Source organism: Psilocybe cubensis, chromosome 4, assembly GCF_017499595.1.
Source record: "Psilocybe cubensis strain MGC-MH-2018 chromosome 4, whole genome shotgun sequence".
Classification (NCBI taxonomy): domain Eukaryota; kingdom Fungi; phylum Basidiomycota; class Agaricomycetes; order Agaricales; family Agrocybaceae; genus Psilocybe; species Psilocybe cubensis.
In genome coordinates this window covers 3,581,911-3,594,850 of record NC_063002.1, presented here as the reverse complement: position 1 = coordinate 3,594,850, position 12,940 = coordinate 3,581,911, and the positions used below count along the sequence as shown (strand labels likewise).

Here is a 12,940-nt window from a genome sequence, read left to right as displayed (position 1 = left end):
TATATGTGATATATTGTAGTAGATAGGGATACTGTTTCAGTACCTGTAATTTCTATATGGCACGATATATTTTTGACTGATGTCCGTCGCCTTAAATTTTGAAAAGAGGCTAATTTCGCATACCTCCGGATCGTAGCTTGACATAATTCACCACCCCTTGTCTCTATTTCTGCATTACAACCGTCAAACCAGCCCAATATGCCACCTAAAGGATCCAAAAAGAAAAAGGCGGTTGTCAATGCCACGGTTGAAGGTATCATCTATATATCCTCATTACATCCGCATACTTAATGTTTTATCCATCTAGGACAAGAGGTTGAACAGGGTCCGAGCTCCGTGGCAGAAAACAAGCCACCTCAGGCTCCTGAAGCAGGTCTGTACTAGCATTTTCTTTGTTGAGATTCACTGAACTCCTTATTAAAAAGACCACAATGGCCGTCCTATCCGAAGCACCCGTGGTCTTGGTGGAGTAAATGCTCGGCAGGAGAAAACATCTAACATCATTTTTATTGACTTCGAGAAGGCTGGGAAGAGGAAGTCAAGGGCCGCCAATGTGGATACTAGCGCCATGCCTGAAAATGAGATGGCGCCTCCCTTGAAGAAACCTCGCAATGGGGTGAGTCTACTGTTCTAATCTTAAATTTGCTATCTTCCAAGCACGTCTAGGTTACCGTTGTGTCGCATGTAGGTCCCCCTATTCAAATGCAACCAAGGCCAACGCCTTCAGTTGCTCCTTGGGATGTCCAACAAGTCCAACCAAGCCCACGACAATCTCAGGGTGCCCCCCCTCCTGTCCAGATCCAACGTGCAGCTCAGAGAAATCAGGAGCACTCAGAGCTTGATCATGCTGTCCAAAGACCCACTGCCCCCATCCAGCGCCCCGCTGCTCCGGTACAACAGCCAGCACATCCTGTCCCGCGCCCCGTACAACATGCAGCACATCCTGTCCCGCGCCCTGTACAACACGCAGCAAATCCTGTTCAGCGTTACGCTGCCCCTGCGGCAGAGAATTCTGTCCAATACTACGATGCGAGGCTAGCATCAGCCATCAAGACGAGGAGGAGTAACAAGATTACGAAGGCATAGAGCAGGAGGAAGATGAGGAGGAGGAGGAAGAGGGGGATAGTGACGGTGAAAGGCGATCTGAGGAAGCATCAGGGGACAAATGCATGCAAGGAATTGATGAAGAGAATATTGGGGATGAAGAAGCTCTCCAATATGTCGACGGTGATGAAGGTTACGACGACGCGGGTCAAGATGATGAAGAGCCTGCTGCCCAGCGTTGGTTTAACTCCACCTTTATGTCGTGTTTGCTTACCACCTATGTTTGACAGTGGTTGATGAAGTTTCCGATGATGAAGAGGAGAGGAGAGCAAGGGCATTGCTCCGCCAGCCTTCCCCCCATGTAATCATTTCTCTGCTGTATTTAATGTCTAGCTAATGTATTATTGATATAGGTTGTGGAAGTAGAGGATGTTCTTCAAGAACACCGTCGTCGTAATCGGGCGAACAAGCCACCTCGCCCTGAGGCATTGCGCAAGGCGGCTGTTTCGCAAGGAGCCGTATCCCAAGGTTTGACAAGGGAGAACAACGAAGCATCTGACGATGATGAGGTGCTTGGTGAGGCACACATCGCTCATAAGAAGTCCAGTACTTCTTCTGCTAGGGAAGTATCCAAGCATTCAGTTGCATCCTTTACTGGTTACTGGAAAGATGTGCTCAAAATTGCATGCAAACTGATGTGCCTGTATGTAGTAGAGGAGGTCCCCTTTCCCACTCGGGAAAATCACTTATTAGTCGCCGATGGATGTGTGAAGATGGCAGTAACCGTGTTTGAAAGAATGAACACGGATAAAGTGTTGCCTGATAGTAAGTTCTGTCTTCTGTGATTTTAGTTAATTGGTTTACATAACTTTGCAGAGAAAAAAACGCTCCTAGACAGGAATACCGCCGTAACGGTATATTTTTAGCGTGTTCTTTTAAGGATATTGTACTAACGTGTCTGTTCTCATTAGGCATTTGTCTACGCGTCAACCTTCCGGGGAAGACTGAAGACGATGATCAGACCCCTGGTCAAAAATGCGTATGGCCTCGAAGTCCCGTCGGAGGTCATCGCCACGAACCCCAATATGTTTGAAAATCAGATGGGGGAGATCGAATACATCAAGGACAGGGTAGCATATTGGCTACTCAATGGTAAATACCACCGGGGTGTTGCCAAAACCCGAGTGAGTTCGCCGTCCATTTTACCTGGCTTACCACTCATTGATTTGTTTCCAGTATCACGATGTCCCATTTGGACATCCTTTTGTGAAGAAGATCTGTCTGGACTTCTTCTACCATCCTACAAAAGGGGTTGCAGTCCCCATCAAAGGTCTGGAGACAAAGACGGATTTCTTCAAGACATCGCTTCCCCACAAAGCATTTGCGCTTGTGGCCAGTTGTGTAGTTCTGATTTCTCTCCTGCTATTGGCACTGCCTTGCTAACAAGCATTTTGCTGTAGATCCACAACTGTCTTGAGGAGTGGAGGGATGGGATTGACCCTGCAAGAGGTGGTCCGTGTTCGGGTATTGAATTCAAGGGAGAGGAGTACTCCCTGAGGTATGATGCCTGCATGTTGGTTGCAGCAGAGGCAGAGAAGGATACCTTGAACCAAGGTCCTCGCTTGGCTCGCTTATGTAGGGAAGTGGCTGAGGAAGGATGGTGTGTATCTTTTTTTATTCATTTCTTTCTTTGCATCATTTAGATCTCCATAATCAGTGCTATTATGAGGCCTACGAAGAACCCCCCCAACCCTTATAGGATGACTCTCCATTCTATCCCACAGGAGGAACTAGATTACGGTCCAGAAGGGTAGTTGGGTGAATGAGCGGGGCAGCTGCCGGGTGTGGATTAGAAGATACCATATTTAGATCGTCACGTATTAATAGTTATGCATCTACTAATAGAAACATGTTTGGTCCGATCCAAACATAGATTATCTATTTTTAAAATTGCCCATTTTAGTCAAAAATGGTTCGGTTTTCAGTGTGATATTGGCACTTGCAGGAATAGCCACACAACACTATACAAATGAAAGTGGATACTATATATGCCTTTGTACCTATTTGCAGTGTGTTATGATGTGCTACAAATCTGTGGTAGCATGCTACAAATCTGTGGTAGCATGCTACAAATCTGTGGTAGTATGCTACAATTTGTATGTCAGTTGTATACAGAGGGGTATGGACCATGGTAAGCATGCTACACGCCGCTACACAGCACTTGCGTTACAATACAGATCACTACAGAGTACCATGTCACGTTGGTACCAAGCTACAGGTACATCAGTGTGTGTTACCCAAATGGGACCGTTACTATGGGCACTACAGAATTACGTATCACTACGGATCATTACCTACTTGGCCCCGGTATTGCTGATGTGACGCACCCATCCTGACTCGTCCTGTTTGCGCAGCGAGTGCCGACAGCCTAGACGACTTCCTCTGACCGATTCTTGCAGAACTAGGCGTTGATGCGCTGCACGGTGAGTGTTGATAAGGATTGGGTCGTTGCCGTGCCCCTCATCCACTCTTCTCCTAGACTGGACCGACGATGTGCTGTCAAGGTGAGCAAAACAACGCGTCATGGGCTTGCTGTAGACATTGACGCGCTGTGACGCAGTCTGGGTTTGAGGTTGCACCCAGGCCAGGTAAGCCCGCTCATCGTTCATTCCGCTCGCTGTGGCAACTGACGCGCCCCTCTTGACTCGGCATGTTTGCGCAGCGAGTCTGGTATTGTGCATATGGCCTCGACGACGTCCTCTGACCGATTCTTGCAGATCTATGCGCTGCACGGAGAAGGATTGGGTCGTTACCATTCCCCTCATCCGCTCTTCTCCTAGACAGTATTGACAATGTGCTGGCAAGGTAAGCAAAATAACGTGTCATGGGCTCGCTGTAGACATTAACGCACCTACTTATGCTAGTCTGCAGCGTAGACCTCTCGTGTGCAGGTGAGTTTTCTGTGGTTCTGACCCAACTTTAAGCGATCCATTCTGCAGCTGCAAGGGTAGCTTGACGGTGGCTGGGTTTGAGGTTGCACCCAGGCCAGGTAAGCCCGCTCATCGTTCATCCCGCTCGCTGTGGCAACTGACGCACCCCTCTTGACTCGGCCTATTTGTGCAGAGAGTCTGCCAGACAGGCATGCAAGACTTTAGTTCATAGGGTTCAGGACAAGGAAGAGCAAATAGCGACGCTGCAATGTAAGTATTTGTCATCACCGGGACCACACGCTGTCAGACTCGATAGGTTCTTTCGTTGAAGCCATGTGGAATTCCCAGCGTTCATACAATAGTGCTACTCAATTCTCTTTTTTACAATGTTGTTTAATTTTTAAAACCATGTGGATCAGTTTAGCCGACGTGCTTGGTAGTAAATTCATGTGGTGCACATCATGGCGGTATTTGAATCTATCAATACCCATGCCGAACGGCCGTTCTCAAAGTTATCAGTAGCCATCTAATCATCTTCGTTAGAATCCCCCTATTCGTATATATTTCTTCCAATATGGCGCGTACTCGCGCGTTAGAGAGACAGCCATAGCTGAAAATGTGCGCAAAGAGAAAAAAGACGCCGTTGCTGCGGTTGGCATGTTGGCCGCTTTCAAGCTCATTCAAACTCAGAAAGGCACACCATCAGTATACACCACATGAATTTACTACCAAGCACGTCGGCTAAACTGTTCCACATGGTTTTAAAAATTAAACAACATCGTAAAAAAGAGAATTGAGTAGCACTAATGACCATAGAGATGGTCCTAAATGCTATGCGCATTACTTTCTACTCGGACCCTCGGACTCTTGTTGAGTTCAAACTTGAATATGGCACCTAATAACCGCTGGTTCAGGTCAAGTGTTTTTGTGGTGGCCTCGATTTTAGGTATAGGGCTCTTTCTATCTGCCAGGGACCAACGGGCCACTTTCAATCAGGTGCAAAGAGAACGTCAAGTTAATGACGAATGGCAAAGGGTATGCTTCGTATAGCAAGTTCAAATCCAAACCAACTCATTTTCATAGATAGCCCCAAGCAAGAGTCTTGTCTGGAAGGAATGCGGCCGTGGTCGTCAATGTGCTCGCTTCATCGTGAATCATGTTCATACTTGCTGATTCTTGTTGACAAACTGCTTTACAGGTTCCATTGGATTACTCTAACCCTGACGGCGAGGAGGCCATTATTGCCCTGGCGCGCAAACCCGCTGCAGTTCCAAGAGATTCCAAAAGCTATCGGGGACCAATCCTTCTCAATCCAGGAGGACCTGGCGGAAGCGGTGTAGGGCTTATCATGGGGCAAGGAGGGGACCTGTTGAGAACCATTGTCGGTCCTGAGTTTGACCTTGTCGGTTTTGACCCTCGAGGTATATTTAAAATGCCTTCCAATTAACATTACTTATTCGTCACTATAGGGATTGCCAGGTCAACCCCTCGTATCTCTTTTTTCAAGACGGACATCGAAAGGCATCTATTTAATTACGCCTCATCGTTCCTTGTGAACAATTCGGACGAGGGCATCCATAGGACGTTGGCTCGTGCCAAACTTGTAGGCCAATTGGCTGCAGAGAGCGACAGCGGCTACTTGCGACACATGAATACAGACCATACCGTTCGCGATATGCTTCGAATCGTTGAGGCGCATGGAAGATCCAAAATACAGTACTGGGGCTTCTCGTATGTTGGACCACCTGAGCTGCAATGTCATTTGTCTCACTGCCCTGCAATAGATATGGCACCATCCTAGGAGCGACTTTTGCAGCAATGTTTCCGGCAAGTCGGGCTAGTCAACTGACAATTATCTCTATTAATCATGAAATAGGATAAAATTGAACGTATGGTTATTGACGGTGTTTTTGATGCCGAAGACTATTATGCATGTAGGGGCTTTGCTATAATATTTCTATTGTCCCACTCACTTAGGCACAGCGGATAGATTTCTGACAATAACCCTCGATACCGATAAAGTTCTCGACGGGTTCTTCACCGAGTGTGCTCAAGCCGGCCCCGATAATTGTCAGTTCTGGGCGCCTACTGCGACACATATACGACGAAACCTGACTTCTATATTCGAGAGCATTCGTTATCGTCCTATCTCAGTCAAAACGGACTCAACGTACGGGCTACTGGACTACAGCAAACTGAAACAGACAATCTTTGCCACTCTTTACAACCCTTACGTGTTTTTCCCTTCACTGGCCAAGGCTCTCGCAGAGCTTGTCACTGGTAACGGATCTACTCTCTACACATTGATCCCTGATTCCATTGTTCCTGAGTGCCAATGTGATCCTGAGCTCTCTTATACTAGCGATACGGACGCCAGTATTGCCATTATATGCAATGACGGTGAAGAGATTCTTGAAGACATAGATGCTTTGGAGAATCATCTGGAAAGTTCAATGAAAATTTCACAGTGGGGCGATGTTATGGCAGGCTTTAGGTTGAACTGTTTGTGGGTACCATGGTTATGCTACGTATAACCCATTTTTCTAACATAATTCACGTCATTTTAATAGAGGATGGCCTAAATATCCAAAGGAGCAATTCAGAGGTTTGTTATATCATAACCTGGTCCCAACCTCTGTTGTTAACAGGTTTCCATAGGCCCATTTAAGGGTAAAACGAGCCATCCCATGCTCATCATAGGAAATACTGCAGGTGAGCCTTTTCTCGGTTAGTGAAACGGCAGTTTTTGCTCAGATGTTTTATAAGACCCTGTCACTCCTTTATGGTCGTAAGTATATCCTTGGAGCTACAAACTTATCTCTATCCATTTACTCATGCGTTGATATCGCCAGGGCCAGAAACGTGTCTCGCAGTTTTGAGGGGTCTGTAGTGCTTCAACAAAATTCCTTGGGGGTATGTAGACGCTATATATATCAATGGATGACACAAAGCTAATCACGACTACCCTCATCCCACAATCTTGGATATTACTTCAGCACTGCTCTCTTTCAGCGCCGTCTCCATGCACTCAACAGTATGTGCGGAAGTATTTTGTTGACGGGACACTCCCTTCTACGGGAACGGTTTGTGAACCCATCGGCGAGATCTTTCCTGTCACGAAGTCCAGGAACGACATTGATTATCAAGAGAGGCAAGGAATCTTTGACGACGCTGCTTCAAATTCACAAGAGTTTGTTCGCGCTGTTGTTGACCTCAGCCGGATGGACATTTTGCCGCGTCCTTTTTGAAGCTAACGCAACGTCGACCTACGAGGGATCACTTTAACATAGATCGCAAGGCCACAAGCTTCTTCTCGTAGCATGCTTGACAATGTAAGGGCTCTGATCGTTTTGTCTGTTGGAAGTTAAAAAGTTCCAACATTTGTTCAACAAATGTTGGTGGAACATGTATAAATTTCGCGCTGATCGACTTGTTGACTCTTGTAGAAGCTTGCAGACTTCAATATCGTTCGTATATACAGAGCAATAGAGACCGCGCCCTGCGGAAGTACAATTTGTTCGTAGACATGTCGTTGAGGAATTATTTTGGGCCCGTAGTCGTTGATGTCAGAATTTAAACTCAGATTTATGTCCTTTGTTGCTGTAGCCCGACTTGGCCTCAACGTTCACACAATAGCCATGGGCGGCTCTATATTTGTTCAAAATACCACGCCCGTTACTGGATCTTTACTGCGCATCATTCCTACTCTGACCCGCCAACTGTGTAACAGGTGGAAAGTCTTTTCGCTCGTTGAGGAATGGCTCCTAAGGGTCAATGGTTCAAGCTGTCAGTTGTTGCAATATGTTCAATCGTAGGATTGGGATTCTTTCTGCATCTTCCCAATACCAAGGTTAGTTACCACCAGCTGCAAAGTGGATGCGACAGTTTGCAGAGTATAGGAGCATGGGAATGGGTAAGTGATTCTTCTAGTTTAGATTGGCCAATTGGGAACGAGTCATTTTCATAGATTGCCCCAAACAAAGATCTAGTCTGGGAGGAATGCGCTCCTGGACGCGAATGTGCTCGACTGATCGTGAGTCGTGTGTGCTTCTTGTGGTCTGTCGTTAACAAACTGTTGTGTAGGTTCCTTTGGACTATGCCAACCCAAACAATGAGAAAGCGGTTATTGCCCTTGTGCGCAAACCTGCTGTGGTTCCACGAGATTCTGAAAAGTATCGGGGACCAATCCTTTTCAATCCCGGAGGTCCTGGCGGAAGTGGAGTTGACCTCATCATGGGGAAAACTGCAGACCTTCTGGCCACCATCGTTGGTCCTGAATTTGATCTTGTCAGCTTCGACCCTCGAGGTATGTTAGTTAGAAGTGCCCATCAAAATTTTACGATGCTTAAACATGCTTCCAGGGATAGCCAGGTCAACACCACGTATCTCTTTTTTTTAAGACGGACATGGAAAGACATCTGTTTAGCTATACTACATTGCCCCTTGTGAACAATTCGGATGAGGGTATCCATAGAACGCTGGCTCGTGCCAAGCTTGTAGGCCAATTGGCTGCAGAGAGCGATAACGGCTACTTGCGACACATGAATACCGACTACACTGCGCGTGATATGCTTCAGATTGTCGAGGCGTATGGAAGGTCTAAATTACAGTATTGGGGCTTTTCGTGCGTTGAGCTCTTTGGCCAGCTTAACCGTTTATTCATAACTCTGCCGTAGATATGGTACTATCCTCGGAGCGACTTTTGCAGCTATGTTTCCGGTGAGTTTGACGAGTGAGCCAACAAAACACGTTAATCATGACGACACAGGATAAAATTGAACGAATGGTCATTGACGGAGTTGCTGATGCCGAGGATTACTACGCATGTAAATGTTTTGCTTTAAAATTCATGTTACATAACTCATTTGAATCCAGTGGATAGACATTTGACTAGCCTGATCGATACCGATAAAATTCTCGATGGGTTCTTCACGGAGTGTGCTGAAGCTGGCCCTGAGAATTGCCATTTCTGGGCGCCGACTGCAGATGATATACGACGAAACTTGACTGTGATATTTGAGAGCATTCGCTCTCGACCAATCCCAGTTAAAACAGACACAACATATGGAGTACTGGACTATAGGAAGTTAAAAGAGACGATCTTTACCACACTTTACAAGCCATATACGTTATTCCCTTCTTTGGCCACGGCTCTTGCTGATCTATCTGCTGGGAATGCGTCTGCTCTCTACACGTTGATTCCTGGTCCCAAGTCCCCTGATTGTCAATGTTCTCCTGAGTCATCTCCATTTAATTCCAGTGTCACGGACGCAACGACAGGCATCCTATGCAACGACGGCGAAGAGATCCTTGAAGACGTAGTCGCTTTGGAAAATCATTTGAACAATTTAATGAAGATGTCATTTTGGGGTGATGTATGGGCTGGGCTTCGATTGAACTGTTTGTGAGTACTATTAATACTTCACTAGCCGTTAACATGACCTCTAAGTCATAATGTCAGAGGATGGCCCAAATTTCCCAAGACCCAATTTAGAGGTTATTCGCCCCCTAGTTGTATGGCGTTAATGTTTCTTGTGCTGATAGGAGCTTAGGTCCTTTTGAGGGGAAGACCAGTCATCCTATTCTCCTCATTGGAAATACGGCAGGTATATATGCCTCTTTTCAACTATGCAATCAAACGCTTGCTTAATCACGTTTGTCTCAAGATCCCGTTACCCCGCTATGGGCGTAAGTTGATGTTTTTGAACTACTGGAATGATCATACTCAACGCTGATAGTGCAAGGAACATGTCTCGTGGTTTCGAAGGGTCCGTTGTACTCCAACAAAATTCATTAGGGGTATGTACACGCTATGATTCTTTCAGATGCAAGCTAATCATTTTTTCTCCTTTCCTTGGGCTCGGATTTGTCTTTCCAGCATTGCTCCCTGGCAGCACCATCGCCATGCACACAACAATATGTGCGCAAGTATTTCATTGATGGAACTCTTCCTCCTGCAGGAACAGTTTGTGAGCCAATTAGAGGCATATTCTCTGTTCCGGATCTCAGTAGTATAACTGTGGAGGCTGACGAAGAGCAGATGATCTTGAAAAACGCATCTTCTGATCTTCATGATCCAGCATTCTTGCAGGCAGTCATCGATCTCAGCGGGATAGAAATTGTGTCAGGTCCTCTCTGAGGTGAAGTTCGACGAGATCGGCGAGCAACCACTCTTGAACGCAAACTACTTGTAAATAAACCTTTATTTAACAAGCCTAGTAGCAATGCAATATACTGCACACTATCCACAGTTAATATTCAAACATTTAAAAGATTTCTTTCTCACTTTTAGAATTGAGAAGGACTATTGACCAACTGTTGACTCTTGTGGAAGCTTGTAGACGAAACTCTGAGACGGCACCTATTCAAACTCAGTGATTGCCGATCGTGTTGCCCTGGCCCAGGTCAACAAGCTTCATCGTGACCATGTGGATGCATAACATTCCGTTCTTTGAATCATATCTCCTGGGGCCTGAAATTGCAATGCGACTGCGTATTAACGCTCTCAACCTGAGCTCAACAATTTTGGTCCTTAGCCACTCACGTTGAAAGTCGCTACAACCCAATCATGCCACCCCCTCGGTTCAAACTGGCAATCTTGATGGCAACTTCAATTGTACTGGCAGGGTTCATGCTTTTCGATTTGGGCGCCCGGGCCAACCTTGGTGGAAAATTTAGGAATGTATCTACAAGTGAATCGTGGGATGGTTTTAGGAGTTGGGAACAGGTACGATATCAAGCTGTTCATGAAACATGGTACCGCAAGCTCACGAGTTTTCATGCAGCTTCGCCCGAGCAGGGACTTAGTCTGGAGGAACTGTGCTCCTGGTCGCCAATGCGCTCGTCTCATTGTCAGCTCGATTTCTTCGAGGGGTCTGTATCTTCGTTGACAATAATATTACATAGGTCCCATTGGATTACTCTAATCAAGATTCCGGAGGCGAGGCGGTCATTGCTCTTGTACGCAAGCCTGCAGTGGTCCCAAAGGACTCCAAGCTCTATCGAGGACCAATTCTTTTCAATCCGGGAGGCCCAGGTGCAAGCGGCGTTGACTTTATCATTGGAGAAACGGGAGATCTCTTCAGTACCATCCTTGGTCCTGAGTTTGACCTTATTGGTTTTGATCCTCGCGGTGCGTTTCTTTTTTTCTTCATATTAGTCTTGCTCAATTTTTACCTCCAATTCAGGGATAGCAAGGTCAATTCCTCGTGTTTCTTTCTTCAAAACAGATATCGAAAGATCGTTGTTTGATTACGTCTCCTTGCCCCTGGTGAATGGATCTGATGAGGGTATCCACCGAACATTGGCCCGCGCCAAAATTGTGGGCCAGTTGGCCGCAGAAGCTGATAGTGGGTACTTGAGGCATATCAACACCGATTACACGGCTCGTGATATGCTTCGAATTGTTGAGGCTCATGGTAGATCAAAGCTGCAATATTGGGGGTTCTCGTACGTTGCATTCCCCTGAGCCCGATTCGTTGCATGTAACCATTTAATATGTTTAGATATGGAACCGTCTTAGGGGCAACGTTTGCAGCTATGTTTCCTGTAATCAAACACTCAAAATTGCTGGCCTAGTTCTAACGATAAAACCTTAGGATAAAATTGAACGTATGGTTCTCGATGGTGTTGCTGACGCCGAAGACCACTATGGTGGTAAGTAATTGACAAATGAATATTCTTACGCTACTCATTCAGATACAGTCGAACGACGGGGAACAAGTCTTATCGACACGGACAAAGTTTTTGACGCATTTTTAACAGGCTGTGCTGGTGCCGGCCCAGAGAACTGTCAATTTTGGGCCCCTACTGCAGACGATATACGCCAAAATCTCACTGTTATCATGAAGCATATTCGTTCTCATCCTATGCCCATTAAGGCAGACTCGGCGTATGGAATACTTGACTACAAAAAACTGAGGCGGACGATATTTTCAACTTTATTTAGCCCATATACCTACTTTTCCGCTTTGGCCAAGGCGCTCTCCGAACTTGCGGCAGGAAATGGGACAGCTATCTATACGTTGGTCCCTAGCCGGAAGACACCTGAGTGCCACTGCGACAGCCAATCAAGGACCCCTAAAAACGACATTATTGCGGATGCCCCCACTACCATTATATGTAATGACGGCGAGGAGATTCAAGAAGATATCGACGCTCTGGAAGCCCATTTACAACTGACAATGAAGGCTTCACAATGGGGTGATTTTTGGGCTTCGATTAGATTTGGGTGTTTGTGAGTAACATATATTACCCATCATTTTGGTACTGACTTCTGTATTTGCCTGTAGAGGATGGCCTAAGTTTCCCACAACGCAATTCCGAGGTTGGCGCTACAATATATCCTCGTTATTATCTCACCAGGGCTCAAATAATTTTAGGGCCATTCGAGGGTAAAACGAGTCACCCAATTCTGATGATTGGAAATACAGCAGGTATGCTTTACGTTCTTTGCCTGTCAGTTATCAAGGCAAATCATTCCTTTCGAAAGATCCCGTCACTCCCTTATCGTCGTGAGTACATGCCGATATACCTAACGACATGTTGAACTCCACTAAAGATGCACATAGCGCACGAAAGATGGCCCAGGGTTTTGAAGGATCCGTTGTACTTCAACAAAACTCACTGGGCGTCAGTAATCATCCTGATTTATATAATATACACACTCTGACTCGACTTCGGTTCCTCGTTCACAGCATTGCTCATTGGCAGCGCCGTCTCCTTGTACCTATCGACATGTGCGGAACTATTTTGTCGACGGGATACTCCCCCCTGAAGGAACCGTTTGTGAGCCAGATGTGGAACTGTTTCCTGTTGCGGATTCTCTGCAAGGTCACATCAGTACTGAGGCTCAGCAGTACTTGGATTCTCAGCCTACACATTTACAAGGCCGTGAGTTCGTCCAGGCAGTTGTTGGCCTTAGCAAATTGGATATCGCGACTGTCTTCTTTTGACATCTCGCCTCC

At 46.2% G+C, this 12,940-nt stretch overlaps 5 protein-coding genes across 5 annotated transcripts; all 5 read left to right on the top strand.

Moving 5' to 3' along the window:
• Window positions 1-198: 198 nt before the first annotated feature.
• JR316_0005340 (uncharacterized protein) lies at window positions 199-2,858 on the top strand (the record flags this gene model as incomplete). The annotated part of the gene is made up of 12 exons (XM_047891100.1): window positions 199-253; window positions 308-373; window positions 426-616; window positions 667-1,063; window positions 1,087-1,281; window positions 1,335-1,405; window positions 1,458-1,869; window positions 1,921-1,958; window positions 2,016-2,228; window positions 2,281-2,445; window positions 2,505-2,704; window positions 2,762-2,858. The coding sequence occupies 12 exons, from the start codon at window positions 199-201 to the stop codon at window positions 2,856-2,858; spliced, it is 2,100 nt and encodes a 699-aa protein (XP_047750861.1).
• A 2,004-nt stretch (window positions 2,859-4,862) lies between these two features.
• JR316_0005339 (Carboxylesterase A) lies at window positions 4,863-6,766 on the top strand (the record flags this gene model as incomplete). The annotated part of the gene is made up of 7 exons (XM_047891099.1): window positions 4,863-5,009; window positions 5,062-5,109; window positions 5,173-5,395; window positions 5,444-5,731; window positions 5,952-6,476; window positions 6,633-6,686; window positions 6,741-6,766. 7 exons carry the CDS (start codon window positions 4,863-4,865, stop codon window positions 6,764-6,766), a joined length of 1,311 nt encoding a protein of 436 aa, XP_047750860.1.
• An 846-nt stretch (window positions 6,767-7,612) lies between these two features.
• On the top strand, window positions 7,613-10,113 carry JR316_0005338 (Carboxylesterase A; the record flags this gene model as incomplete). Its single annotated transcript, XM_047891098.1, has 13 exons — window positions 7,613-7,744; window positions 7,825-7,887; window positions 7,942-8,007; window positions 8,058-8,345; window positions 8,375-8,598; window positions 8,651-8,693; window positions 8,743-8,800; window positions 8,850-9,378; window positions 9,436-9,470; window positions 9,527-9,580; window positions 9,641-9,662; window positions 9,713-9,773; window positions 9,853-10,113. 13 exons carry the CDS (start codon window positions 7,613-7,615, stop codon window positions 10,111-10,113), a joined length of 1,836 nt encoding a protein of 611 aa, XP_047750859.1.
• Window positions 10,114-10,542: 429 nt separating this feature from the next.
• JR316_0005337 (Carboxylesterase A) lies at window positions 10,543-11,552 on the top strand (the record flags this gene model as incomplete). Its single annotated transcript, XM_047891097.1, has 5 exons — window positions 10,543-10,701; window positions 10,760-10,825; window positions 10,881-11,106; window positions 11,162-11,423; window positions 11,480-11,552. 5 exons carry the CDS (start codon window positions 10,543-10,545, stop codon window positions 11,550-11,552), a joined length of 786 nt encoding a protein of 261 aa, XP_047750858.1.
• A 35-nt stretch (window positions 11,553-11,587) lies between these two features.
• Window positions 11,588-12,928, top strand: JR316_0005336 (uncharacterized protein; the record flags this gene model as incomplete). The annotated part of the gene is made up of 7 exons (XM_047891096.1): window positions 11,588-11,630; window positions 11,679-12,210; window positions 12,266-12,300; window positions 12,356-12,409; window positions 12,466-12,487; window positions 12,545-12,605; window positions 12,671-12,928. The coding sequence occupies 7 exons, from the start codon at window positions 11,588-11,590 to the stop codon at window positions 12,926-12,928; spliced, it is 1,005 nt and encodes a 334-aa protein (XP_047750857.1).
• Between the last annotated feature and the right edge of the window lie 12 nt (window positions 12,929-12,940).